Source organism: Anopheles merus, chromosome 3R, assembly GCF_017562075.2.
Source record: "Anopheles merus strain MAF chromosome 3R, AmerM5.1, whole genome shotgun sequence".
In the NCBI taxonomy this organism is placed as follows: Eukaryota; Metazoa; Arthropoda; class Insecta; order Diptera; family Culicidae; genus Anopheles; species Anopheles merus.
In genome coordinates, this window is record NC_054084.1 from 18,244,391 (window position 1) to 18,272,235 (window position 27,845).

Consider the following 27,845-nt stretch of genomic DNA (forward strand, 5'->3'; position numbering starts at 1 on the left):
AACACCATTAGTACGATTAATAGCTGTAGCTGATAAAAGCGAGGTGCGTGTCTTTGATGGGATGATGGTTCGCAAATGAGCTAGTCGGTATAATAGGTTGGTTTTTATATTTTCTCTGTTTTTAGGTAGAAAATATACACTGATTACATTTCAATTAATATGATTCCGCACAACGATTCAATGTTTGTATTGTTTTTTTTTATCTGAGTGAGAAGGGATGAGCTTTCATTTTTATTTAACTGCTGTTGTATCCTCTCGGCCTTTCTCGCTAGCTGTTTGGACGCGGCTTTAGCAAGTAGAGTTGAGCATAGCATGCAAAATCCTGCTCTTTGCAACAAAAGAAACGATCACCTTCTTGCGGACAAATTCAATCGACTGTTCTAGCTTTGCCTCACAACGTTTGTGTGCAGAACGATTAGAAAATATGAAAAACAAAATAATTGCAAAACAAGGCGCAAACTATTGTATATTTAAAACCAAAAAGACATTCAAATTGAAAAAAATATCTGACAACACGATTACCCAATGTTTTACGGGTAATATAAAACATTCCATATCATTTAAATTATACCACACAAAGCTGATTTACAGAGAAACGTACGGAAAAATAATACAAAAATAGGGGAAAGCTTTTTGCTGTGTTGTTATGATACGATACGATAATGAGAGAATGTGGCAATGGGTGTGAAACGACACGACATGAAAATGATTCCGAACAGTTCAACGGTTTCGCAACGAGATGGAGAACACTTGTACAGGATAGCAACAGTTTGATCAACATTTGGACAACATTTGCACGGTATTTTACCCAAAGTAACGAAGTTGTGAATATTTGTGAGACACTTTGATGTGTCTTTTTTACTCTCTTAAGCTTTTCTTCATTTATTTAAATTTATGAAATAGAAGCAATCATGGTGTCTAATGTCTTCGAATGGAATTGCAGTTTATAGTTGACGGATCCACATACCAAGAAATCAATAACAACAAAAAAAAAACAGATGCACCTAAGCAAAATGAAACAGAAAACCGCTAAGTGCACCTCTCAAGGCAATCTCCCTCGCTTCAATGCATTTTGATTCTGGGCTGTGTTTAATGTCCTGCTGAGCGAATGCGTGTATTTCTTTCAAAGCGTCAGCTCTAATCCAAAATAAATGCAAGCAAAACGGAGGCAGTTCCGGTGTTTGTTTGGTTTTGGTTCAATAATTTATTCCATATTTGATTTTTTGTTTGTTTTGTCTTCTTTTTATACAATATACAAAATTGAAACGCAACAACTGAAAAACGTGAAACTATAAAATAAATCAAAACAAAAAGAAATAAAACAAAAATATACATAACATTACGGCAAAACATTCCAGCTGAGGAAATAAGACGAAACTTAAACGAATAAATCAATAATACAGATTGAATGGTGGAAGGTAAAAATGCGATGCGAGAACGTAAAAATGTGCACGTAAGGAAATGTAACTGAAGAGCTCGGCTGCTGGATAGTGTCCGTGTGTTTTAAAGAAGAGGTGTTGCAGTAACTTAAAATTAAACTGTAACGTTGAGTTACAGTTACATTGTTTTTTTTTATTGTTTTTGAACGTACTTGCCGTTCGCGTTGCGTGTGAGAAAGCATGGCAAAAAAGCACGGCCACGGCGCTTTTTTTTTTTTGTTTACACACCAGCCGGCGCCTGTGCTTTAGTGGGTGACGGTAGTTTCTTCGAAACTGTGGGAAGGAGAAAACACATGTTCCACAATTTGAGCGAGGTTTTTTTGTATTGGTTAGCTTCTAATATTGGTCACCGAAACGCCGAATCATTAGTACTGGGTAGCCACTAGTCACCGTACGAGAGTGGTTCTAGTTGTTTGGTATAGCAAGCTTTCAAGCGCTGAGCTTTATTTATAGCTTTTTTTTTAATTAGAAGCATTCACTACAGAAAATCAAACGAACAAAGCTTGCTACTTATGAGATGAAAAAGTAACTAATAACAAGGCACTAGCTGTGTATTTTCCCGCATCTTTTCCTCATCAGCTTTGTTGAAAAAAAAAACGAATGTGATGAATGTTTTGTAAAACAAAATAACTGACATTGTGCTAAGAAACGATGACTCTGGATGAGACACTATCCTCTGATTGAATGAATGTTTTCCACTGCAGTGGAGCAAACCTTTCGCAATTATCTAGCTTAAACGTTGAATTACACTATAAATCTATGATAAAGAAAAAAGTGACTTAAAAATGGTTTCCTTATCTTTTATACTAAAACACCATGCCAGCAAGAAACGATGGCACATGAAACGGCTCAGTTCTGCTCATCGCCACACTCACACCGTGCGTGAAATGAATTTCTATATTGTTCGCTTTGAATGTGTTCTACTTTTTGTGGGAACGCCAAATAGTGCGTGTTTTGTTCTAGCGTTAGTATTTGATTGCTTTTTTTTACGCACTCACAAACACAAACACACATCAGCAATCTTAAGCCAATCTTTGGGTTGGTAAAACATAAGGGCGAGCCATTTCATGTGTGGTTAATGCTCGCGACATGCTAAAGCAACACAGCTTGCGCCCCTTCCGAAGCGATTGATTGGTCGTTCGCTTTTCCATGTATGTTTCTACTTAAAGGGGGGATGCGCTCAGCAGACTCCTACTGTACCCATTAGGGGAGTGTATGAAAACCACTGAACGTTATTCTTCTCCTTGCTTGGCCACACGTTCAATGGTCTTGTTTCACTTTCAATCGCTCCACAGCAGGGCACAAGGGAAAGGACGACATCGATGTTACTCTAGCGCTGCTGCACGTCGCGTCACGACACTCCAAGGCATAAAAGCGTAAACCACAGGGTTCCGAGGGGGAGAGGGATGGGCAAAGGTGAGATGGAAGACCGATTGGCACAAGACAACGTTAGGCCCGCCAGGTCGCTACTACTCTACTGGGACAAGCTTTCTACTGTGCCCTGGCGAGACAGTTTGCCTAGTTTTTGCAAAGCTCCAACGGCTAAAAGTAAACGAATCAAATGGCATGATGAGTAAATAAAGTTGAGAAGTTGCGTGTTTCTTATGGCAAAATAATAAAAAAAAATAAAGAGATGCGTTGAATAGGTGAGTGAGATGAATCGAACAAAATGTGAAGTAAAACAAGAATCAAACAAAAATGGCTAATGCTGTCCTTATTAATTATTCGTTAAAAATGATAAAGGCAATAAAACAAACAAATCACTAGCAAAATTCAACGCATGAAAGCTATTTAAACAAGTGCTAAATATTAATTGTCTGTAACAGTTAAATTAAAACACAGCTAGCAATAAACTTGCAATAAACTAGCAAGAAATTGCTGACGCTAAAAACAAACATTCTCACTCAAACACGAATTTTGCATCGAAATCATATTACATTGTAGCATTTACGATACGTATTTTACTTATAGTTATTGACCGTATCCATAAACGCGCATACACGCACACACATACACACCAATCCCACGTACACACATGCCGATTAATGTCCAATGCGAACACTCGATATAATTTTTTATTTTTTAACACACTTTCACACAGAATCAACGACAGTCAGAAGGACATGAATGATAGGGAAAACTAAAAAAAACACATAAAGAAAAGAAGCTTCAGTACAAAGTGAAAGAGCAAAACTAGTCCTTGAATTGTTTGCTTCATAACATTTACAGTTAAAAGATCAAATTACGAGAAACAAAATCTAGAAGAATAAAACCAAAATCCATTAAATAATACATTGAAAAGCTGTAGGCAATGTGATTTCATTCTTGAACACTAAGCTTGTCTGGTTTTGATAACTCGTTTTTTTTTCGTGATTGTTTCATTTTCAAAGCTCAAACAAACTTTTCCTCAATCGGCTTTATTGCAATGATTTAATTTATAAAGTCTATAATCGTTTCAATTCATATTAACACAGCTACACGGCTTCCGTCCTTCCGTTCGTTTTTGTTCGTCGCACGATCACGATCGTAACAACAATCAACAGTCTAATGCAAACCCCCTAACACCGGTACGCTTGGGTCGGTTGACAAAACCGAACTAAAGCTTCGTAACGTAACGCATCGTAACGTAACGGCTACTTCGTGTACTTCTTCCGCGCAATGGAAGCAATCAAAACGGCAAACAACTGATTCTGAGGGTTGTAAATGGAGCAAAAACTTAACGTAACTACTACCATCTTCGTAAGCGTACCGATCGCAGTAAGCTAAGAAAGTCTTACAATTACAAGTCTGCCAATTTCAAGCTGCTGCACTATTTGATTGATCTAGTTTAATATGGTTCGAGTTACTGCTGTATGTAGGCTTATTAAGTTTAACTGGTTTTCATTTTCAAGTGATGCTTGTTTTCTTTAATCTGTGTTACATTTAATGCTTCTGAATTAGTTATACTTTTGCATTTCCTTTCTGTTATCGTTTTTTTCAACTAGCACGAACAGGTGGTACAAATATTGAACAGATACAGCGATCATATTAATTTATAATGAAACCAATGCTATCGTTTTACAGAAAGTTACTTCCATTTCCAATGTACGATTGGTAGCGAATCGTTGGGAAGGGTTGGATTTAGCGACAATGATCATGATTCCATTTCGTTCGTTGAAAATGTGTTTTTTTTTGTTGTTGTTGTGAATGAGACAGGATGCTATATGAATCGCATGATTGGGCTGTGTGTGAAATCGATGAGTGTGAGCCTTGGTGTCTCGATGCGCGATCAAGACCACCTACTACACCTGATTCTGACCATAGTGCGGATGATTATATTGATAATTCGATTACGATTTCTTTTTTGAGCAAATGCGGCACAACGACGAGATGAAGATGAGTTGGTGGTTTGCTCTATTTCATTATCCTATAGGCTTAGCGGAACAGTGTTGTAGTGGCAGTGTCTATTGGCGTTACCGCTTAGGTGTGGCAACGATGCAGACGCGATGAAAGTGTCGCATATGGATGTGTACTATTGAGCGAATGGGCGCGTGTATGTGTGTGTTGCAGTGTTTAGCTAATACATATTCGGTTGCTCATTTGCTTAGCAAAGCTGCTTCTCCTAGCTGCGCGCGCGCGGTCTCCGTTTGTCCCTATCGTTAGCACAAAAGCATTGCTCCTTACTCTTTCCCTGTGTCGACTCATTCCCTCTATCTCTCTGCCCTTATGACATCTGTACGCGGTGCAATGTGGCGGTGGGGTATTGTCGGTAGTGTGCTTGTGTTTCTTTTAGCGTGTATATGTGTGTGTGTGTGTGTTGGTTGATCCTATATTGTCGCGGGAGTATTCTTGGGTGTATGTGTCTGTGTATATGTTTTCCAATTCCTCCGCGAACTCAGAATACATTTTCTAGCATCTTCTAGCATATCCGAACTAGCAAGTACGCAAGCAAGTAGCCTGCCTCTCTGGTTCTATTGGTTCGCGAGAGTTCCCCTTGCGGGCATTCTCGGTAGGTTCACAAAGTTCAGTTAATGGGTGTAACTAATGCGCGCATACTCTTACATCTTACTAGTACGGAGGGGGTGTTGTGTTTAGTCGCAAAAATTTAGCACTTACCGTAGCCTTCACCCTGCAGGAACAGTCGGAACGCTTCGGCCAGCTTGCCCGGTTGCTCCTCCAGTACGAGACCGCAGTCGGAAATCTAAAATAAAGCCGCAAGCGAAACAAAACACGTTAGTCACTGAGATCATTGTAGATATTATGAAGCTGTACTCTGTATCATCTGTTTTTACAGATGACGCTCTATATCAACATTTGATTGATTTAATTAGTTGGAAATTTCACGCCCCAAAAAACAAGCGTTACGAGGCGTTACATTCCATCTGTGAAATGAATCATTTCGGCGCTTTTTATGTGAGTCTAATAGCAGCTTAAGCAACTTCAATAAAGTTTTGACTGTGATTGGCATCTTCTAAGCTAATTTTAAACAAAAGTAATAAATAAAAAATGAAGCAATTATGAACATTTAAAAAATACTTCTTTTTTCAGAAAAATTGTACCAAAGCATTGATACATTAGGGAAGATCGATAGTCAATCTTCACTGAACAATGTTTATCATGAATTTTCTGTTTTATTTTTGCTGAATAACAGCGAGTCTATACACAAGAGATACAAAACAAATTAGATGTACTAGTGCTTCTGACAAGAACTGAGTGTTTTTTTATTGTGTCTGAATTCCTGCGAGAGCTTATATTACGCAAAAATGTAAATAAAGGTAATGGAAATGATAATATTCTGAAGAAAAAATGATTGGCGACATCGTTATGCCCTCATTCTCACATTTCGGCGCGGTCGCAAACTTTCGCTAAAAGAACAGGAAGCGTCTGCGTCATGTCCTGTCCAAAGTCATTAAAATAATTAACAACTGCACACATTAAAATGTGTCCTACAAATCTGCGCCGCTTCTCATTATATCACCGTGCGTTTTTTGGTTTTGTTTCGCGATACTCATCTCCTTCGTGCACTGCTCCCTTCGTGAAGTGCTTTCGAAAGTTCCATTAAAAGCCCCATGGTAATAACTAATGAAAAGTGTCATAACCGCGTGTCCCAGCTCTTGCCAGGTTGACGCCGTAAAAGTTGTTTCAAATTATGGCAGTAACGGTGCACCGGGCGATCAGGCGCAGTTTTGTCAAGCAACCCGTTACATCACTCTAATACTGTGTGCGTCGATCGATAGTGTGTTGCACAAGGGAGGGGGCAGGTGGGCAGGATAGAGAAATGGGAGAAAGAATAAAAACACACACACGTGCGCGCGCTTGCACACAAAACCATACGCGAAACGCAACGCGCCAACACATTAGTTACATTATCGACCTAAAACCACACCCATCAATACGCCACCTCCACGGCGGGTCTTCTGACCCTTCCTCCGAGGAAAAACGGCGCCCCTGCCCGGGAGGGGAAAAGTTTCCGGGAACACGGACGTCGTGGATGGTCTGCCCGTCGTCACATAACGTGCCAACACGTACCGGCATGTGGTTGGGGAATGGCTGCTGCTGTCGATTAAAATGAAATTACCTTCATCCAATTAGTCTTCTCCGGGATTAGTCTACCGTTGAACGTTACTGTATCATCGATGTGGGGCGATAATGCGCCAGTAATATTTAACACGGGCATCTTCAGTGATGGGGCAGCTGGAAAATGTAATTGAAAGAGAGAGAGAGAGAAAGAGAGATAGATGAAGATCGAATATACCCATTAAAATTCATCAGTTTTCAGTGTCTCGATTAGCGAGTAGCGAAACATTTTGCAGTACGTGGGACGAGCAATCACTCTTATGTTGTGCCGGTGGTTGCGTACTGTCAATTTATCGAACATGACGCATCATCACTTACAAGTTTGTGGTGAGCCGGAAGGTGTTCGGGCAATGTTCAAATCCGTACGCTTAATGTAAGCATCAATCAGCATGGCCAGGTTAACCGGATTTATCGAGCGCTCAAAGTTGCTCTTGTACAGCTGCAAAATCGATTTGAAGTACAAAAAGGACGTTAGAATAGTTCAAAGATTTAGTTCCTCCGTTATCAGAGCCTGTGCAACTCACCTGTACCAAATCCAGATTGCGCTCCTCTGGATTCCGGCCGAAATGATGCCACATCAGATAGTCCAGCACACCCTGGGTCATGCCCTTGGTGCGCAGATTACGCGTATTCAGCAGCTGATAGCCCCACTCGATCCAGCCGGCCGCTGTTGAACTGCAGTTGATAAGGCAGAGTGCTCCAACCTATGGCACAAACGAGAGGCGCAAATCATTACAAATTACAACACTAAAAAAAAGGTTCTACCATGGGGGGTCTACATTGCTTCATACTAACCTTATCCGGATTGGCCAGGGCGAAACGGGCCAGAATGTTTGCTCCCGCTCCGACACCGAAACCGATGATGGACTTCAAGTTAAAGTGTGTCATCACAAACAGCATCTGCGAGGCCAGCTCGTCGAACGTCGGATAGACATAGCTGTAGGTGGTAAAACACGTTTCACAATGAGTTGAGCGTTCTACACGGCTGCTAGCAGCACACGGCAGGATTAGAAACTCACTCTTCCGGGAACGTTGGGGCTCCGTCCTCCTGGCCGGGTGCGTTCACGTGATACACGCAGAAGTTATCCAGCAGCGAGCGCATCGTAGGAAAGTTGAAGAACCCGGCAAAACTCGATGCATCTAAAAAGGAGCCCACACGCACCGATTAGTTACATGCTACATACTGCCCACTCTGCACACTCATCCCACTCACAGTTCAATCCCAGATCGTGGTACGTCACAATCGCCGGCTTCGTTGTATCGCCCTGCACCGCCACCAGGATGTCGCCCTTGTCCGTCGGCACGCGGCGCAGATCGCACGACCCAACTATAGAGCCCCGCTGGTTGGGATACTGTAGCTGAACCGAGCGCAGCTCAATGTCATCCATCGGGTCGACCGGCATCGCTCTGCGTGGGCAGAATAAAGAGGATCAAAGCGGACGGAATCAGTATTGACCGGTGCATACTGCGGTACTGGTTGTGCTGGTTTTCGGGGGAGATATGTGTTCCACGCAAGACAACAAGGTCATATCGCCGCGTAAATCATTGCCATCGAGTCACAGGCCTTCGCCTGGATGTACCAATGTTCGAAGATGTTAACGATGGTAGTTTGCCCGTTCGTGGTATTGTTCTTATCAAAAAACTTGGTTCATTTAGATTTCAAGCAGAGAGATGACTCTTCTATTATCACAGTTCTATTAGCTATTGATATCGACGAGAAGGAAAATCGTTTCTAAGCCTAATGAAAGCACAAGGCAAAGTTAAATTTGAAAACAATTTAGTTGAAAACAAAGATCTACAAGTTAAATACTCATCGCTATGTATGATACAAAGCCATTAAGGAATTATTATTATTATTATTATTATTATTATTATTATTATTTATTCCAAAAGTTATCCAGCTGGCATAAGCTTACATAACATACTTATTTCTATAGTTAATGCTAAAGAACAGTGCTAACAAAAACGCATAAAAAACATAACAAGTTTAACTGTCAATCAACCAAATAAAAATTAAAAACAACATAAACTGTGGAAGCGTCATATTAAGCTATGTAAAAAGGTCCGTAAATTGTTTAAGTTTGAGTTCAAGTCGACATTGTTTCCTAGCGAGTTATAGGCACTTATCATTTTTAATAAAGGATCGTTAGATCCAAATTAGTCGATCTGAATTCTGTGTTAAATAATGTCCTGGTTCTTAACATTCTACTGGGGGCCTGAAAGTTCAATTTACTCAGAATTGACGGGGCGTCTAAAGATCCGCTAACAAGTTTGTGTATAAATAAGCACTGTGCCGTCTTTCTTCTATGTTGCAGAGGTTCTAGTCCAAATAACAGGCACCTTGTACGGTAAGAGGGACAAACAGAATTACGAGACCACGGGAGACGGTAAAACAATGAACGAGTGAGCTTGCGTTGAACCAATTCTAGCCTATCTATTAAATATTGCTGTGTCGGAGTCCAAATAATACTAGCGAATTCTAAAGTAGGACGGACAATTGCACAATACAGAGCTTTTACACTGAATGGATCTTTGAAGTCTTTTGCAACACGTAAAATGAATCCTAACAAACGGAAGGCTTTTGAAAGTATTGCTTCATAGTGGTTCTGTAACGTTAGTCTGCTATCTAAATGAACTGGAATGGGTGTAAGCTATATTTAAGGAAGGGATATCTATGTATCTAAAGCCATTTTCTATTAAAAGTTAAAGCACTTGAGGCTTTAAGCCTAGCTTGGAAGAATTTCATATATTGAAAACAATTCTATGCCACAACATGTATGTTACTATAGTTCTGAATTCAATGCTATACGATGATCGAGCTTTTTTCCTTATCAACGTATGCAACAACCTGCTTAACGTCCCACGATGAGAAATATTAATGTATGTTTAATAAAAGAATTATACTTCTTGGTACCCAACAAAAGGAATAGACACTATGCAACTTCTGCTGTAAGTTTTTAAGCTTCGTGAAGAAACTTTAAGTATTAAACTAACTTCAACATTTGGATTTGCCGTTAAAGTCATTCATTCGATGAATGTTTTACAAAGTTTTGGAGAGGATCACACCATTGGAAATTCATTGGCATCGTTTCGTATTTTTGAAAAGTCCAGCTATTTCTGGGCTGCCTAAGCCCGATATTGTTTTCAGACATGCTTAATCGTTATCCTCCAAACATTAAAACTTCCCCCGAAATTCATTCAACTAAGAAATAAAACAGTTTAATCAGATTGCCAGATCTTGCATAACACCGCCCTCTTCCTGCACGGTGTCGTGCACAAGAAAACAAACATTTGCACCCTCCAACAACGAGACAATCGATCTGTCTTGGCGAAACTTTTACACGCTCCAATATTGCCACCAATTGTGCGCTCCAAAAGTTGAATCAAAACACTCCATGCGTATCCTTCTTTGCCTTCTCAAATAACGCGACACGAAACGTTTCATTTTTCGTATTTTATAGGGCTCTGGTGGTTCCATTCGTTCCATTGCCGTTCTGTGATTGCTCTACATTTGCCCTTCCGTGCGCTATCCGCTCGCTGTACGTAATTTAATTTTCCAATTTGATTTCCCAGCTTCGATTGCAGCACGCCTGGCAAAAAAACGGTGAATATGGAACGCAAATTTTACGTAACCAAACATGCACCATTGCTTGCTACTCTTTACCATTTTGAGTTTGAGTAGATATGGTGAAAATCATTCTACCTTTCCCGTTTCAGCCGCAATGACACTCGACTAACGACTCTGTGGTTCTGGCTCACCGAGTCGAAAAGTGCAGCGGAGAAGTGAAAATCGTTAATACGACCGTTTCTTTGCCTTTTTTTAGCTTGAAAAACAAACATATGCATTCAATCATGGCCCGATACTGTCCTTCACAAAGGTAGCTTCCGACTTTCGCCTGTTCCCATGCAGGATCTGAGAAGGGGCTCGATTTTCCATTGCGAACAGATGAGACGGTTTTTTTCCGTCCACCACACATCAGAAACGGATCGCGTGCGGCTCAGGTGGAAATAATCGAACTGCCACTGCCGACAGGCTGGCGCGACGGTCCAACGGAAAGCCCAAAGCACACCCCACCCTTGGGCGGTAACTATGGTAGCGAACATGGGAAAACAAAATTCCTTCTCGTCCACCGTGTTTTCATTGCCGCACACGCGGCGCCCCACCACGCGTAATGTCTTGTCGGATAACTTTCGGTGCTATCGCACACTGTGCACGCTTTAGCGTGTGTCCCTTTCCACTTTATGTGAGTGGGTGAGGACAGCACACACACAGAAAACACTCACACACCCACAATGAATGGAGGAAAATGAAGCCTAAGCCGTATTTCCTGCACTCTTGGACGTCGCCCGAAACATATTTCCCTGACGATCCCGGGGCATCCTTTCTAAACGCTTTGAAAGCAGTTTTCCCTTTTTGCAAGCCCACAACAATCACTCCAGTCCGGATTTTTTCCGGAAAGCTTTTGCCTGCTTCCTGATGGCTACCGAAATTCCCACCCAACGCTCCAGTGCTCGAGAAAATGGGCAGAATAGATTAGAGGAACTTTTGGCAGTCTGTCATTGTTACGACAAGTCGCTCTGTTGTGTGTGTCTGGGTGAGTGTGCCATCCCCAAAAGGAGCCGTTTCTATGGAACAATTTATCATTGAACCTTTTTGTAGGTTGGCGGGTGGTTGATAAGAGGCGGTTTTTTCGACCTTTTTACCCCACCCGGCAGGGGATCTTGGGATTTCCCAAACCCATTGCACCGTAAGGCGCATGTGAAGGGTTTGATTTGCCGGGAAGCGATCATACATCAAAGAGAATAGTCAAATTCAATGTCTTCGGAATCCCCAACACAGGGAAGAAAGAAAAGTCAAGAAATCAGCTTCATCATCACAACTCTTGCGGTTTGAGGTAGCGCTATTCGAAGTCATTGCGCTTGCAATTTCAGCAAAGTACAACAAAAACAGGCCTACATGATATCATTACTTTTACATTCTTTTCCACTTTGCTGGTTTAAATATAGAGTCAATATTCTTCGGATGAGTTTTCTTTTTTTTCTCATCAAAACCTATCCAACCCGGTGATCTGAGTTTGATGGATTAATTAATTCGTTTCGCCCCATAAAAGAACGATTACGGCCACGTCCCCGGTGCTGGCTAATGTTGACACAGACGACACAGCTCATCGAACAGTTTTACGAGTTTACCCGTGCTAGCTGACAACGGTGCAGGAAATAGAAAATTGGAAAGAAATAACTTCCCCGTAGCCCCGTAGCTCGTTTCGATTATTGCTTGTGGCGCAGGCTGGAGCAGCTTTGCCGTCACATATGCTTCCTTCCTTTTCCGAATGGTTGGGTTCCAAATTTAGCCAGTTGACTGATGTCACTGATTAAACTTGTTTGGAATTTGCTTTGCGCTCGATGAACTGATGGGAAGAGTCTGCGACCGACAGATGGCTGGCAGCAAAATAGAACAGACAGCAATTGAATTGTTCCAGCAGCGATGACAGGTGTATGGGCTATTTTTTATGGAAAAGAGTTTCCCCACAAACAATTCTCAAAGCTTCTTCATTACGTAATCGATCTAGACAAATAACCAAACTGAAAGAACTTCGGTCCTGTGAGCTTTAGATATATGGAAGGCAGTTTGAAACGTTTATAACAAAACTGATGAAATCCCCTGAAGCTATTGCCGCACTAATAAAGCAATCTCTACGGACGACAACCTTTAATTTATCACTCTGCAGAGCATGTTTTCCTGGCAAAGGAGGACAACCATTTACCTACTCTTAACCATCCTTCGGAACAACAAGCACTCCAGTACCGCTGACTCAGAACCGTTCACCCAACAAAAGCCTAATGAGAACGTCATCAAACTTATCCGATCTCGGATCGCACATTGCCCAATGTTGTAACGTCCAGAGCGCCCAGAATTGATGATTCATCCAACTCCATCAGTTCAGAGTAGCTGTTGCTGGATGCTTTCGCTATTGCTTTGTAATAATCCTACAAGCTTGTTTACTCGTACCAACGAGCTGTGCTACCTTGTCCGCATGAAGATCCGCACCGTTGGTCGTACCGGATAATACCGGTCGCTCGAGACGGTATTCTCCCGCTCGTCGAACGTACGCCCGGCACGACGTCGAAACTTGTTCAAAGACACATTTCGCACGGTAAAACGGTAAACACAGCACAGACCGAGTCTCGCGCTCCGACATCATTCCAGTGGATATGGCACAAAAACGTTATCCAGCCGTAACCGACGTAACCTTGCTTCCTTTTTCGTACAAAACAAAGGCGCCTCCTCGGCAGATGGAAATTGCTTATCATAGCTTGACGACCTTCGGAGAAGCGGAGATCTCGCTGGGTAACAACTTATATTGTCGTTTTGAAATGAAGCTGGTTGACGTTTGAGGGTACATGCTTTGTGTTTTCCCCACACATCGCGGTAGTCATCGCGTACATCTACCACTTTCTCGAACAACACATCTTTGTCCGATACTGCGCAGGTTTGCCGGAAGGGTGCTAATTTGTGAATCATGTGTTAAATAAGCAACATAGGTGGAAAAAAACGTCTCCAAAGTCTCCACACTGAATTTAGCGAGTGACGACGTTTGAGATTTGCAACCATTTAGTCCGCGTGACACATCGGACAAAGGTTAGATCAAACAAAAGAATAAAGCTTGTTTTGATCGGCCAAGGGCTTTTAAAGCAATTAAACAGAAGCATACATTGAGCAATGTCAGCGTAAAATAACGATTGCTCGAAAGACATACAAGTCCACGCAAGTCGCAAACAAATATATGTATCTTTGGTAGTATCTTATTAGGGATCATAAATTCCAGGTGACATCCCCGGTTTTCTTCAGTAGTAGCAACTCCAAAAGTACATCTAAAAGTTCTCCATAAACATCATTCGCTACATTGCATCTGGAGCAGCGTTTCTTTGGAAAAAAACATAGCTGCCTTTCCACAGTATTCGCTTGCGCTCCTAGCAAAACAACATACTTCACACAATGGTAGGTTCTTCTGGAGTGAGTTTCAATTGCAACACAACAATACACAACCATGCACGTGAAACCACAGAAAAACCTCTTACATTTTCTAGCGAATGCCTGCACTGTACCGCCCTCGTAATGGAACTTTGAACTGGGTCTACCAGGAACCGAGGCATTATATGCGCAGTGAACCACCTATTTCTTCCTGGTTCAACATAATAACGAAGCCTTCCTTCCCTCGATAAGGATCTAATGTAGCCAACTCGAGAAACATACGGCCGTGTCGCCTCAAACCCCCCTGCCAGGCTAATGCATTTTACCATGCTCGCGCAAAACGAAGAACTGATGCACCTTTTGCACAAGAAAGGGAGCCGTTTTTGTTCCACTTTCCACTACATCGATCCAATTTTCCACCCCCTCTATCTTCCCCTATGTCCTTTCTCCATCCGAGCTTTTCTACTTACTGCGCTGTAACAAAAAGCGACGACAGTTGCAGGCTCGTGCTCTGTTATGAAAATTGTTGCATAATTGAAGAATACACCTTCACCTCACCATCGAACCACGCGACTTGCAGCCCCCCCCACGGGACGAAGCTGCATGTCCTGAGCAGTGTCCATTATCGACACATTTTACTTGCGAACGCACACGCCTCCCTAGAAACGAGTCCTAATGGAGTCGATCGTTTCGTTGATGGGCAAAAAGCGGAACCGAAATGTAATAATAACGGAGTGGCGTTGATGCCGGACGTGGACGGCGCTGAGGGAGGAAAATTTTTAATTGCCTTTAGAGCCGAATCGGAAGCCTCCGCTTCCTGGAAGGACACACTGGGAAGACGTCGTTCCCAGTTTCGCACCATTTCGATTGCGTCAATCTGGGCGTGATTGTGTTTAGGAAGTTTCACTTCCGTGGGGAAAGCGAATCAAATGGATGGATAAGGGGTTTAACAATATTTACTCGAGTAAATGTCTAGGCCAAATTCATCTTCATCAACACTTTAGGGTTTTACTGGGAAGTTTACTACCAGAGCTAGGACTCGGTGCGTCTTGCTTCTCGAAAAGCGTTGCAAAGTCGTTGTCTAGGAAACTGATTTTTGTGAAGTTGAATTAACAAGCAAAACGTACAGCCAACATTTTAAGTAAGGTTAGCGTTGAAAATCTTAAATCGAAGCACCACGAGCATCAATGTGATGTTTAGAATTGGATTAAAGCAACTAAGTCGTGCATAAACGATTTAAAATTCAGAGGATTGACCCGGTACAATATTCGAATTAACATTATGACTTACAGAGGTCATGTTTGGTAGATTTTAGGATTAAAAATAATCGAAGTACTAGCCTAGCTTGCTACAAATAGTCAATATTCTTGTAAAATGAAGTCTATGCAATTATCATGAATGCTAAAAGCAAAATACTTATAATTCGTTATGTTTTCTCCAATCTTTTTCTTGGAATAATTCAATAAAACCCAATAATAATCCACAATTAAAGATATACCATTTGGAATTATATAATGGGTTACTGTGCAGCATGTTACCTGTTCGTTTATATGACACTTTAATGTATATATTTTTTTAAATATCCTTACATACTAAAAATATAAATTTTGCGTGTATTTATATAGATAAGTATGACACAAAATGAGAGCACTACGCGCTTTACAGTACGAGCATATAAGAGTATAATAGAAATATATATAGAGAGAGAGCATGATTGGAGCCATTCGTTCGTGTACTGAGCAGTAATGGATCGAGCTGTAAGGTTTGTACATTTCAGTGTTTCAATGGAGTGTTTCTTCGGAGTGGTAAGGTATGATGGGTAAGTTGAAAACAAATTTGTTTGAGACGTTTATACAAAAAAGAAAAATGCATATTGAATAGAATAAAACTTAATTAAAATAAAACAAGTTGCACACAGTCTGCTGTTTGAGACGCGCGCGACCAAACGGGCACGATTTAGGAGGATGCGCTGCGTTAGTTATTCAAACTTGTAACCAAATGCCAAAAAACTCAACAACAATCGAAAAATCATAAAACAAGACGCGAGGGAAAACATAATAACAAAATAATAAAACAAAATGCATAAACAATCTTACCCAAGCAGGCGAGCTTCCTCGGCAGTGTGTGCTGGTGCGGATGGCATTCTGGCGTTCGCTGATTTGCCGGTTTTGTCGCGATCTCTGAAATTAGTACTAAATCACATGCAGAGGCCGAAAAACATACCGAGTAGGAAACAAAACACAAAACACGAAACGAAAAATAATGGTAGGGAACGGAAAAAACGGGTAATTCCGGGAAAGAAATGAAGTTTCAGCAAGAATCGAACAAAAAAAACAATAGAAGGAAATAAACAGGGAAAGTTAGAAAAAAGAGCGGTAAGAACGTGGTTTCTGGGTGGTGTGTTATTTGTTGGGGAGTTTGAGGAAAAGGGCTGCCATGTGTGTGTGTATGTGTGTTTGGAAGGGCAAACTTAAATGCAAATTTAAATCAATCGCTTCCGGAAGGTGAGGTTTTTAGGACTGTTAATCTATTCCCGCTGCTGTGGTAGACTGTTGTATGGTAATGTATTAGCTCAGCGGGATGTAACGCTGCCTGTGTATTGATTTTTCCTTCCCGCACGGTTGGGCATTGATTATTGATTGCAACTTAATGATGGCTTGTGTGGTTTTTGGGACTGTTATGGATGGAGAATTGATGAGATGGATGGTGTGATTGTGATGTTGTGCCCCGAGGCTCGGCCTGATGGCATTACTCAAAAGATAGCAGTGTGAGATTTAGAACGCATTTAGAACGCATCAAATATATATATTAATATTTCCGGTAAAAGTGATGTACAGTTTATGATTTTGATTAAATTTTTATCAAAGAACAAATTGAAGCAGAAACGATTCATGCAGTGCTTGATTGATTGCTTGCTTTCTCGACCTTTCTAACGGCTCCAAGCCGTGTCTATCAATAGCAGATGTGTCTGCTCGTGCGATGCAAATTGCTCCACGCCAAACGCGAAACATTAAAATTCAGCCAAACACATACCAAGAATTCATAACAGATTCAAACAAGATTCCTATTCAAGCGGAAACAATTGGATAACACCGAGCCGCGCGACGCCAAATAAATCGCAGAGCCAGCGATGGAAAAGCGTGCAGAAAGCGGGAAAACCAAAAAAAGACCATGTTCACCAAGGCAACACACTCCGCTACTTCCGAAAAGCACTTCATAACGTGCCAGCATAATTCAGCTGGTTCAGGTGCAGAGGGCAAATTGTTGATTTTTGAAATCGGAATCATTGCATTGCATTACCCACTTAAGAGCGTTCGCTGGAAGAAACACAAGCTTTTGCGTAGCTTTTTTTTTGCTGGCAAGCTGGTCGTACCGAGTCGCATAATTGGTAACAAAGCGCAAAAAGCGTTCTAGAAAGCTCGCACCATAATTGCGCAATTCACAAGTGGTTGCCATCGATAGCGGACAGTGTGTTAAGCGGGCGCCTGGTCAAAACCCCCATGCCAAGACCCCCCGGGGTGTACGAAGCATTCTTGGCTAAAAGCTCACAGTTAAGCAGATTAAATAAAGCCGGCAAAACAAAATGTATCGCCTGGGCACGTGACACATTTGCTTGGTGGCGGAAAAGCAGAAACATGCAAAAACTTGGTGGAATGAAAAGCATAAGCAAAACGGAAGGTTTGTCCACGATGTTGGTTTCGCCCGACACGGTTTCGCAACGAGGCACGATGAGCGATGGCAGCAGCGATTGCACAAGAACGAATAGTGGCACCACACATGGCAAACACGGTCCTCGCCACGAGCTCGTCAAACATCGTCATCGTGCTCTACAACTCGATGGACAGAAACGACCGAAATGAACTGCTTCCCGAACGTACACTGACACATAAAGATAAGCTTCCGCTGGGACTGGCATAAGTGATGGCGCTAGGTTGAGGAGTAGTTAGGGGAAGGGTGAGACCATAATGACTGCGGTGTTCGATAACAAATCTGGCTATCAAGCGATGTCGCAGGCTTTCAAGAATTACGCCAGAAATGAGCAATTATGATGGTACCGGTACGTTCTCTATTACTCTTCGGGGGTTTTTCGTACTTCTAAGCAAGTTGATACATTTTCTGGAGTTCTCTGGTGACATGACGCAGAGTTCATTCCATAAAGAAACGAGAATGTATGGAAACAATCCTCTGTGAAATGAGAAACGAACTCTACAACGAATCTGAATCTGAACTCTTCAGGTCGTTTACCAACTGATGTCTTCACAAAATGACACAACATCTCATCGTCCCATTCTTGACAGCGCGTTGAGATGTCATGTCATGTCACCGACGACAACTGGTGAGCTGAAGCAGTACAAAATCAATACATGTCCCCCGAAAAGCGCCCGGAAATTGATTCCGAAACGGGCACAGGAAAAACGCCCCAGTTCTGTTCTGTTTCCAGCCTTTTCCTTTGACCAACGCGCCCGCAAAGACACCGAGAATCGTGCCCCACCGGAAAAGCAACAATTTTGTGCGAAATCACCCGCACCCATGCAGAACTTTAACAGTTTTCTTTCGGACACCGTTACTCGATTAGGCTCGCTCGGAGGCTCGACGCAACTTTCATTCTTGTCCATGTGTTCAACACACGTACAGCCGGATTTGTGTGGGTATCGATTTTGTTCTCTCTGTTTTCTCTCCCCCCCCCCTCCAAATCCTACCAGAAGCTGTGTTTGCATCGTCGTAGTAGTGCTAGGCACGTCAGGACATGGTCCATTTCCCACCGGGGAGGGAGGAAAACTAATTCCATGGCACGGATCGGAATAATTTGCTCGACGGAAGCGTCGGGCGAACCGAACGCAACACGGGGAAGGTGCTGAAATATTGTTGTGCCTTTCCACGACGGTGTGCTATATGATACGAGAGCCGTTCGGGGATCCTTTGGGGATCAATCAACGCATGAATAATAAACATGAAACTCTGGAGCAACTTAATTATTTGCCTGACTAAAAATAGAATTAGCTGGAAGATGTCATACGAAGCACACAGGTGAGTGTGGCTTTCAGTGATCATTAAAATTGGCTTCTGCATAAGCTTCTTAAATGACAGTATCAAAGCGAATTAGTTCCGTGAATGAACATGCACTGCTGTTGTGTTTTATATAATATTCAACATATCGTTTCGGGTAGATTTCATCATTGATATTTATTTAAATGAGAAACAGCTCTTGTCTATTGTTACAAGAAATAAAAACATAAACCTTGATTGGAAAAAAAAACATGTGTATAGATTGCAACAATCAATCAAATAAATCAATATTTCCATGAATTAATGAATGTTATTGTATGACAAACGGAAAAAAGAACTGTTGAAAGATAATATCTTTTGAATAGAAAAAAAGACTGATATATCAATCTAATCAATCATGAACCTTATTCAGTTGCTATAATTCAAGCAGGAAAGCTTTTGCAGAAATAATGCAATAAAATGAAAATGTAATGCTTAGAAAACTTGTGAAAGATAGAAAAGTCCAAAAGCAACAAATCGTTCAACAATTGGACAAGCGAACTGAAGACAGTATAAAACGCCAACTAAAAAACAGGTCACAAAGAATCTATTTTAATTCTGACTACCGTTGCAAAATATAATGTTTTCTTCTCCTATTTACCCCATCCCACTCTCCCACGTCATAGCCTTGAGGCATCATAGCATCGAGTCTATTAAGGCGACAACAGCAGCAAAAAAAAAACGTAGCACAAAATGACACAAATCTATGCGAGTATGAACTGCAGCCAATGCAACGTGCTAGCTTCCCCTTCCAACAATGCCACCGATTGGCAGTACATTCTTGCACTTGCAACCAGTTGCACCGTACTGTACAATTGTTCACCGGTGACCCAGTTTTTTGTTGGAGCCCTCTTTATCCACCATCTCTTCATAATTCCGTCTTCTGCTTCTTTCCCAGTCTGCCTTTCCTTTCTTGAACGCTTGGCAGAAATATAATATATATACCCCTGGCCAACGTATCAGCCAGTACCTCCCAGTACGATTATGGATCCTGCTGATGAGTGCTGCCGAGCACTGGAAATCTGTCACAACGATTGCTATCTTTAGAGTACGTGCCGTCAGTCGAGCGAGGACGAAAATTGCATCGCGTGGAAAGGTTTCTCGAAAAGGATACACATAGTTGTGTCGCTTGTGTATTGATGTGTGTGTACGGAGAATTATGTAGAGAGTAACTGTGCATGTGTATGTAACAAAGAGGTTTCGCGGGGGGGGGGGGGAGGCTGAGCGAAACACCATGCCTTCTCGAACAAAAATAAGGGAAACAATGCAACAGGAAAGCTTTACAAACATACGACAAAGGACGATCAACCTACCACAGATTGAGGGAAGCCCGAGGATATGGGAACAGGGTGAAAAGCAACTTCTACCAGAGGTTGGGTTGGGAAAAATGGAACACACACACACACACGCACGCGCACGCAGAGCTTCCGAGACAGCAGCAAAGACAAACAGTAGAAGCAGTAGCAGCAGCAGCAACAGCAGCAGTAGCAGCGTCAGCAGCAGCAAAGTCAGCAACGTGACGTGAGGTGTGTGAGCGACAAGTGCGCATCTAAGGCTTACCTGGCACTAACTATGTACGGTTGGGCGCCGGTCCCATCGCGTTCCAGCAGTGCGTGCTTGTCCTGCGCCCCGATGGCCGTCCCGATGACGCGCTTCACCGTTTCCATCACCGATTTCGAGCCGGACTGCGGCTCGGTGGTCGAATTGTAGATCGAGTTGGGGCCACCGCCGCCAAGCGAAACGTAACCCCCGTCGGACTGGGGCATCTTGTCTGCAGCGAATTTTCCCCCAGCAAAGTGGCGCAAGGGAAAGGGACGGGTGCAGGTGGTTTTTGGGTTTTTTTTGTTTGTTATAGAATCCCGTGGACATTGGGTTAAAATAGTTTGTTTCGTTTGTTTGTTTGTGAGGTTATTTTTGCATTTTTTGTAGAATGGTTTTATTCGACGGTCCCAAAGCAAGAGGCAAAGGCAGGGAAGAGCATCCAAAAACAAAACGCAAACAAAATTTAGTAAATAGTTCAAAAAACAAATTTCATAAAGCATTATATTATTTCAATCGCCATTATGCCGCAAACAACACAAGATCAAATTCAAATAAAACACAATAGAAAACGAAATGTATCAAACACACGTACGTGTCGTACAAAAAGTAACGTTGATAGTCGTTGAAAGTAGTTCAGTTGTGTTGCAATGTGAAAGCAATATAAAAATTCATTCCGCACCAAACAGAATACCGTTTCCGAGATAAAGAATAACGCAAGATATAAGAAAAAGAGAGAAAGAGAAAAGAAAAGAAAAAAAAATTGTTTTGAGAAAACGAAACAATATAATAAGAAATCATTTCACTCAAAACTAAAATAAAGTAAACAACCAATTGCTAACTAAGAGTATGTATTTAAGAAATGATTGCAGAGACGAAATAAACAACAAAACTAAACAGTCAAAGTATAATAAACCAGCACCAGTTTTACAAGTGATACGAAGAACTTATACTACTTTGCCCCTTAAACAACCGGTGCGACTCAACCAAGCGAACGTACAACGAAGGAACCTGAAGAAACCGTGTTGACTGAACTACCGCCACCTTTGAACACCAAAAAACCAACTAAACAACTAAATAATACAAACGCAAGCATACAGATACGCATAATAAACGGTGAAGCTTGATCGGCATGAGTATGAGTGGTGTTGTGAAGCGTGTTGTTGTGCAGGGTGTTGATTAATGTACAGATTTACAGCATGTCGGCGAGATTACTCTCGTGGGTAACCTCCTGCGGGCTCCATTTGAGGCTCCGTGCCGCTGTGGTTTTGTGGTGCGGTCTACACACATCAAAGGTAGTGTAGTGTGTCGAGTTTTCCGACACGAGAGTCTTTTACGATTAGAAAACCGTTTCGGTCGGTGTGTGTGCGCTCTACTCTAGGGCTCTCCTTCTTGTATGATTGAAAGCTCGTATAGAAACTTTGACAAGGAATGGCACTGCCAGCCCAGCCAGGCAAAATGTCGTAATTTGTGTTGACATTTCCTTTTCATTTCTCTAAATGGCAAGCAATCACGCAAACTCATCCGCTCTCGCTTCCACTCTACCGCTCGGCTCTACTAAATCCACCCCGACGGAGTGTGGAAGCACTTTCGCATCCAGCCAGCGCTGGCTTTCCTTATCGAATCATCGTTCTACTCAGCCACCGGCGGGGGGGTGGCTAACACATTTTGTAGGAATAGCGCGGAACAACAACAAAAAACACAGCTAACAAACACAAAAATACAGTATACAGCTACAACGCTTTAAAGTGAAGCTCCCACTCGAGATAGTAACTACAAGCAAAACAGAGTGTAAACACAGTGCTACTGTAACAATGCCAAGCGGACTAACTATTTCCACATCTCCCCCATCTCCACCCATGTGGCAGGAAAGTGCAGCCCGGTCGGTGGTGTGCATCAGCGCGATTGTTGACGCACTCACGTAAAGTAATGCGGTGAACCCGATAAGGGTTTGGGCTTCGCTGTAGTAGTGGTAGCATTTCAGCATTTCGTGTGCAATGTGTGGTGCATTATGTGTGGAGGGGTGGGATTACGCGACAAAGCCTCATCGCCAGTGGGCGAGATAGGTACACGCGGGCACTTCCCTATCATTATTATCTCCGCTGTCCCCTTTGGGCTGCGGCGCAACTGTGATCAATTTTTTTCAACCTCCTTTCCCCCTTGCCGTCTTCCCGCTTTGTGTTGACCCAAGAGAGCGATTGAGACGACGATGACGACGCAATGCTTGGTGCGACCATTTACCATACAGCACTACTTCCACTTGGAGCGTAACACAACCTTACACACACACATACACGCACTCGCATACGCACACAGGCAGGCCTGCTGGCTCAGGGTTGGCTGTTATTGCGCAGAAACAATAATTCAACGGGAATTGTGTTTATGGCATTTGGCGGACCAGTCCAGCGTGAACTAGCTCCGGACCCCGGGCACCAGAGGCACAGGAAACCGAGCTCGCGTGCTCTCTGTCGGCTCTCTGTCCCCTTCCCCGCACGGTGTATTTACCGTAATTGAGCGGGGCCTGCGGGCAAAGTTTATCATACGATAGGTCTGATCGTAAGTGATAGTGTGTGCCTAGCCCATCCTCATTTGCTTTCATTAGGGAAGGAAAGCACAAAGGCGAAGATTAAGTCTCTGAGGGGTTGACAACAGTGAAAGGCCTAGGCTTTAGTGCGTTTTTGCGTAGAAAAGTGAAGAGAGATGTTTATCAAAAATGTCCTACGTTTTTTTAGATCGATAAAACATAGGAATTTATGTGGTATTAGACTTACTTGCCACCTTCAGTTGAAGTCTTTTTCATGTTCTATACAATAAATAGGACCCCATACCTTGATATCACGTGGCGTTACCGCTATCTTGTCCACAACGCGGGGGATGTACATATATATTTTGATTTAAATGTTACAGATACGTAATGATGCCATAGATTCCTCTAACGCTTGTTGCAACAGTGCTTTCAAGAATATTGCTTTGAAATATTTCCTCAGCATTTATATACGTTATAGGCAAAAGTAAAACCTGAGAACTCTACAAAACGATTTCCAAAACAATATCTCATTTCAACCTACATCTTAAACTCTAAATTCCAGAATTATATTCGTAGAGACACCTGAATCATTCAATTACAATTTTTTATCAAATGTAGGTATGAATGAAAAACCGTACAATAAAAACACAATGAGGTAAATTATGTTTTCTTTTTTTCATCGAGTTGCTATTCCAACGCAAATGAAGTTGTTTACTACGCCAGAAATAGAAGCGTTAAATGATGTATTTTGAATTGGTTTCAATGCATAAATGACTCTTACATCATACTCTTGTTTATCCAGTTATAACTATGCTATAAAACCATAAAACATGAAAAGAACTTTTGGAACAACTAAAAGTCACATTTTTTTTTTAAATGTAATAATCTATATCTGTTATGAAACCTTTCAAGACTTCACATCAATTGATCATAAGACGATCATATCGATATCTAATCATGTGCCCATCACCTGTACTTGACGCACACATTTCGCGTCTCCACGATAGCTGATTTGTATATTGAGTCATAGGCCCACTGATTCCCTCGGTAGCCCGTTTAGCACAATCAAACGTGCGATATTGATCGTTCAATCCATCCGCTTCCGTCAACTCCATATCCATCGTATCTCCTTTTTTTTTGCTGCTGTCCCATCATCCTTGTCCTCTCAAAGCTCTTTCCTTTAAGCATGACTGTGCTGCGACGAGATTGAAGCCATCTCAACTTTTTTTGTATTAACTAAGCGAGCGTCATCAATTCAATTTCAGCATCATATCGCGAAATTCGATTGATAATTTTATTACCAAACATGAAAGCCATTCAAGCGGGGACGGTTTCAAGAACGTTCAGATACACGCGCTCACAAAGTGGAGTTTCAACGAGATCTCCTTTGTCTTGTCTTGCCTTATGATATTACGTCCTCGTGACAAATCCACGTACTGTTTTTTTAAATGTGTCGCCCTGATTCGTCATCTCCGAGTAAAAACTGCTGCTGGACGTTTTATCACACACAGACAAGCAGGGGCGGAGTGCGATTATCTTATGCTGATTCAATTTTGATATCTCTTGCCTTAATTCTGTCCCAACGGTTGTCCTTTATCACTGTTGCTGACATGATGTGGGTGAGGAAGAATCCATCTATTACTGCCAGTAGAGACACACACTTAACACGGTGTCTAGAGCAGGTTTGCCGGAGAGAGAACGAGAGATGGGGCCGTCATCCACCGTAAAGTAAAATCCAAACGATCAACCGGTACACCGGCAGTGGCTGGCAGGGGCGTAACTCGAAGAAAATTCTGACGCTCACTGAAGCGCTCCTAATCCGCTTGATTATGCACGCCATCACCGCAACGAGCTTTTCGCAACCAACTTCCCACACTGTTCCTGTGTGGATGTGTTGTTGTAAGTCTTCCGAGCGATGTTTGTGATTTTGTCGAGCACAAAACGACCGATCAAACCGAGTCGGTGCCATCGAAAGTACGCTGTCCCGCTACCACTCCCCATTTTTTGCGGCTCATGTGATCACACCTCGATCTGCGGCTGCGGAAGAGTTCGCATCGTCTTGCAAACAGTGCGAATAAGTAGGTCTTCTCCCGGCGGCCAACGTAACCCGACGACCGCACCGTGAAGTGTCACAGTTGCCAAACCAAGGACTGTGGCTGGGGAACAGCAAACTTGTCCCCCGTTCGTTTATAGCTTGAGCAAGAAATTTATTCATTAAAACTTATGAATCATTCCAACCGTCGGTGACCCCGTAAAAACACACGATGCGCGTCTCGACCGTAGCTCCATCTCGGTGGATTATACTGCGGCAATATCCCTGCAGCCCTGCCAATCGCATCGCACCAGCTCTAATGGAGTCCATCGCCGCCAGCGTGCACATTACCACCATTACCTCCAATGGACCGTGGGCAGAGTTGTTGTGGCCCTTGTGCGCTCCAGCGAATGCATAACGTGTGACACCGCTGCCCTGCTGCATCGGTCCGGCTAAGGAAGTCCGGAGCGCGTCATGGAAGAGATTGAATTAATAAGCCATTGGCTGGACGTGGGTTGAAAAATGGTCCGTGCAATCGTAGCTGGTTTTACGACACTGTGTTCCAGCTTCCAGTTGTTCTACTGTACTCAGCACAGCAAACTGCTGCAGTGGGTTGGCAAAAGTGTTACATTATTGGAGCCTGGACGCTGGAGCTGTCCAGACTTTCAAGTCGGTTATGTGAAAATGACATTTTTCAACCGCTGATGGTAAACTAATGCGGCACACCACACTTTCATGAATAAATATCGACCAAATCACGGACCAACCTTCCATTGCAGATGTACCCGAGATGCTCCAAAGTCAAAGAAACAAAACAAACAAAAAAACACATTGCGCAAAACAAGAAGTCGTTAGCAGTGAGACGACACGACTCGCCCAGACCAGCACGACTTTGCATTGATTTTTGCCCAAGAAGTTTCGAGGCACGGAGGTAGTATCTCCATTGCGCGTGGAGTGTCAAATGTATCTATCCGAATCGGTCGAAAACGCGTCGAACAACATCAAAGTCATGTTTATACACACTGAACGCTATGGCATGGCACGCGGAGTGTAATAACGCCTCTGATGTGACGCAGCTATGACGAGGGCAGGGAGAAATCAGATCAGTCAGGCAACGGAACTACGGCCGGTTCGGTTCAGGCTCAAGGATAACCGGGTGCTTGGCAGTGGTGGTGGTGGTGGTGGTTGTGATGGTGTTATAGGTGTGTTTGCGAGTGTTTGCACTGCTGTTTACAGCAACGAGCGCTTGATTGCAGCGAAAATTGATACAGCGCCAAAGCGCCAACCGGTGTGCACGGTAAACGTAAAGGCACTCGAGGGATGCAAAACTTTGGATGCGCGTGACTTTGCGCGTGACAAACGACACTACCTTTTCCGTACGCTTCGAAGTTGATTAGAGCTATCAAATTTCATTCCCATGCAAGGACAGATGCTCCAGAATTGGGAGTTGAACGCAATGAAGATAATTTGCAGAGTTTTTTATTGGGAATGCAGAAACAAACTACATTGCATGGTAATTTTCTGTTGATTAAAGCAATGTCCTTGCTTCGAAATTAGTATGGCACCTTTCCAAAACTTCTTCAATCATCATTGAGTGTAGGGCATACGTATCATCGGGTCCACTCCAAGGGACATATTAAGTCCTAAAGTACCTTACAGCTGTACTCCACACTCTACGACATCAATTTCTGCTGCAAATGACATCCTCCCTTGGTCCAGATAAAACCCACATGGAAACGCTCGGACCAGTCCTTTTCGGGGTGACATATCCGCGATGACATCGCCCGTCATCACTAATTGGTCCTGCGGGTGCATCCCCGCAGCATGTCAAAAGCAGTCATCACAGACTGGCAGAACGATCTAATGGCGAGCTGCGGAGCATACGATCCCGACCACCGCACCGGGAGCGTTTGACAAACGGCCCTGACCGGGATTTTAATTTTTAATCTCTTCCCCATCCGGCCAAAATTGTGATGCCCGCATTCATCGGTGCCAAAATGTTCGCACGAATTCTGGACCGAACCAACCCGTACCCGTAGCAACGGCAGAGAAAGTGGTTGCCCTAATGTCGACGACATTCGGATCACATTGACACCACCAAAAACACACTCACACACAGTGGCACACTAGCGGTAAAGGTTCCATTCAATGAAAGGTTCCGAACTTTTGTTCCATTGTGCCGCTGTGCCAAATGAGTGAAGCCAGAGTTTTCCCCGAGCTGCTAGAAAAGCGAGATAATTTTGGGAAATTCTTGTCCGAGCGGGGGATACAGGGAATTGAGTATGGGTGGGGGGAAAATTCTTCCCGAAGACAAAACACACATTTTCCCATTCTCTTTACGGGTGGAAGCAGTTGGAGAAGAACTTTTTTGGAGCGGGCGAATCGAGGGTGTGAATTGTTCGCCATAACTTTACATTAACTTCTCGCGGGGGCGAGAGGGATTCATTTCCAAGGCTTCCTCCTCGCCTCGCCATTCCGTCCGTTTGCAATAATTGATCGGTCTGTGGCCAGGTTTGTGTGCGCGTGAATGTGTGGTCACGCGACAAGGTTTCTTTGCCGCTCGCTTAAGCCGCTTAACACAACGGAACGACCCCGACGCCGGTGGAGAAAATCTGCGTAGTTTCGGTGAGATGATTTTTTCCGCATCACAAGGGATCAAGTGAGGCTAAAGTTATAAAATATTACTTTACTTGTGCTAGAAATAAAGCGAAGAAATAAAAGTTGCCACAACAC

At 42.9% G+C, this 27,845-nt stretch overlaps 1 protein-coding gene across 16 annotated transcripts in view; it reads right to left on the reverse strand.

The window, feature by feature from the left end:
- Positions 1-27,845, reverse strand: part of LOC121597340 (protein NDRG3) — a 47,110-nt gene that overhangs the window by 5,082 nt on the left and 14,183 nt on the right. For 5 of the 16 annotated variants that reach the window (XM_041923036.1, XM_041923038.1, XM_041923037.1 and 2 more), the window contains 7 exons: positions 8,209-8,402; positions 8,015-8,135; positions 7,791-7,932; positions 7,520-7,699; positions 7,314-7,434; positions 6,997-7,112; positions 5,535-5,619 (listed from right to left, as the gene is read on the reverse strand). In XM_041923036.1, coding sequence (XP_041778970.1) covers positions 5,535-5,619; positions 6,997-7,112; positions 7,314-7,434; positions 7,520-7,699; positions 7,791-7,932; positions 8,015-8,135; positions 8,209-8,402 — 959 coding nt within the window. Of the gene's footprint in view, positions 1-2; positions 140-1,575; positions 2,982-5,534; positions 5,620-6,996; positions 7,113-7,313; positions 7,435-7,519; positions 7,700-7,790; positions 7,933-8,014; positions 8,136-8,208; positions 8,403-16,064; positions 16,161-20,574; positions 20,786-27,845 lie in introns of those variants that run through there. The other 11 variants (XM_041923026.1, XM_041923025.1, XM_041923027.1 and 8 more) reach the window with 9 other exon arrangements.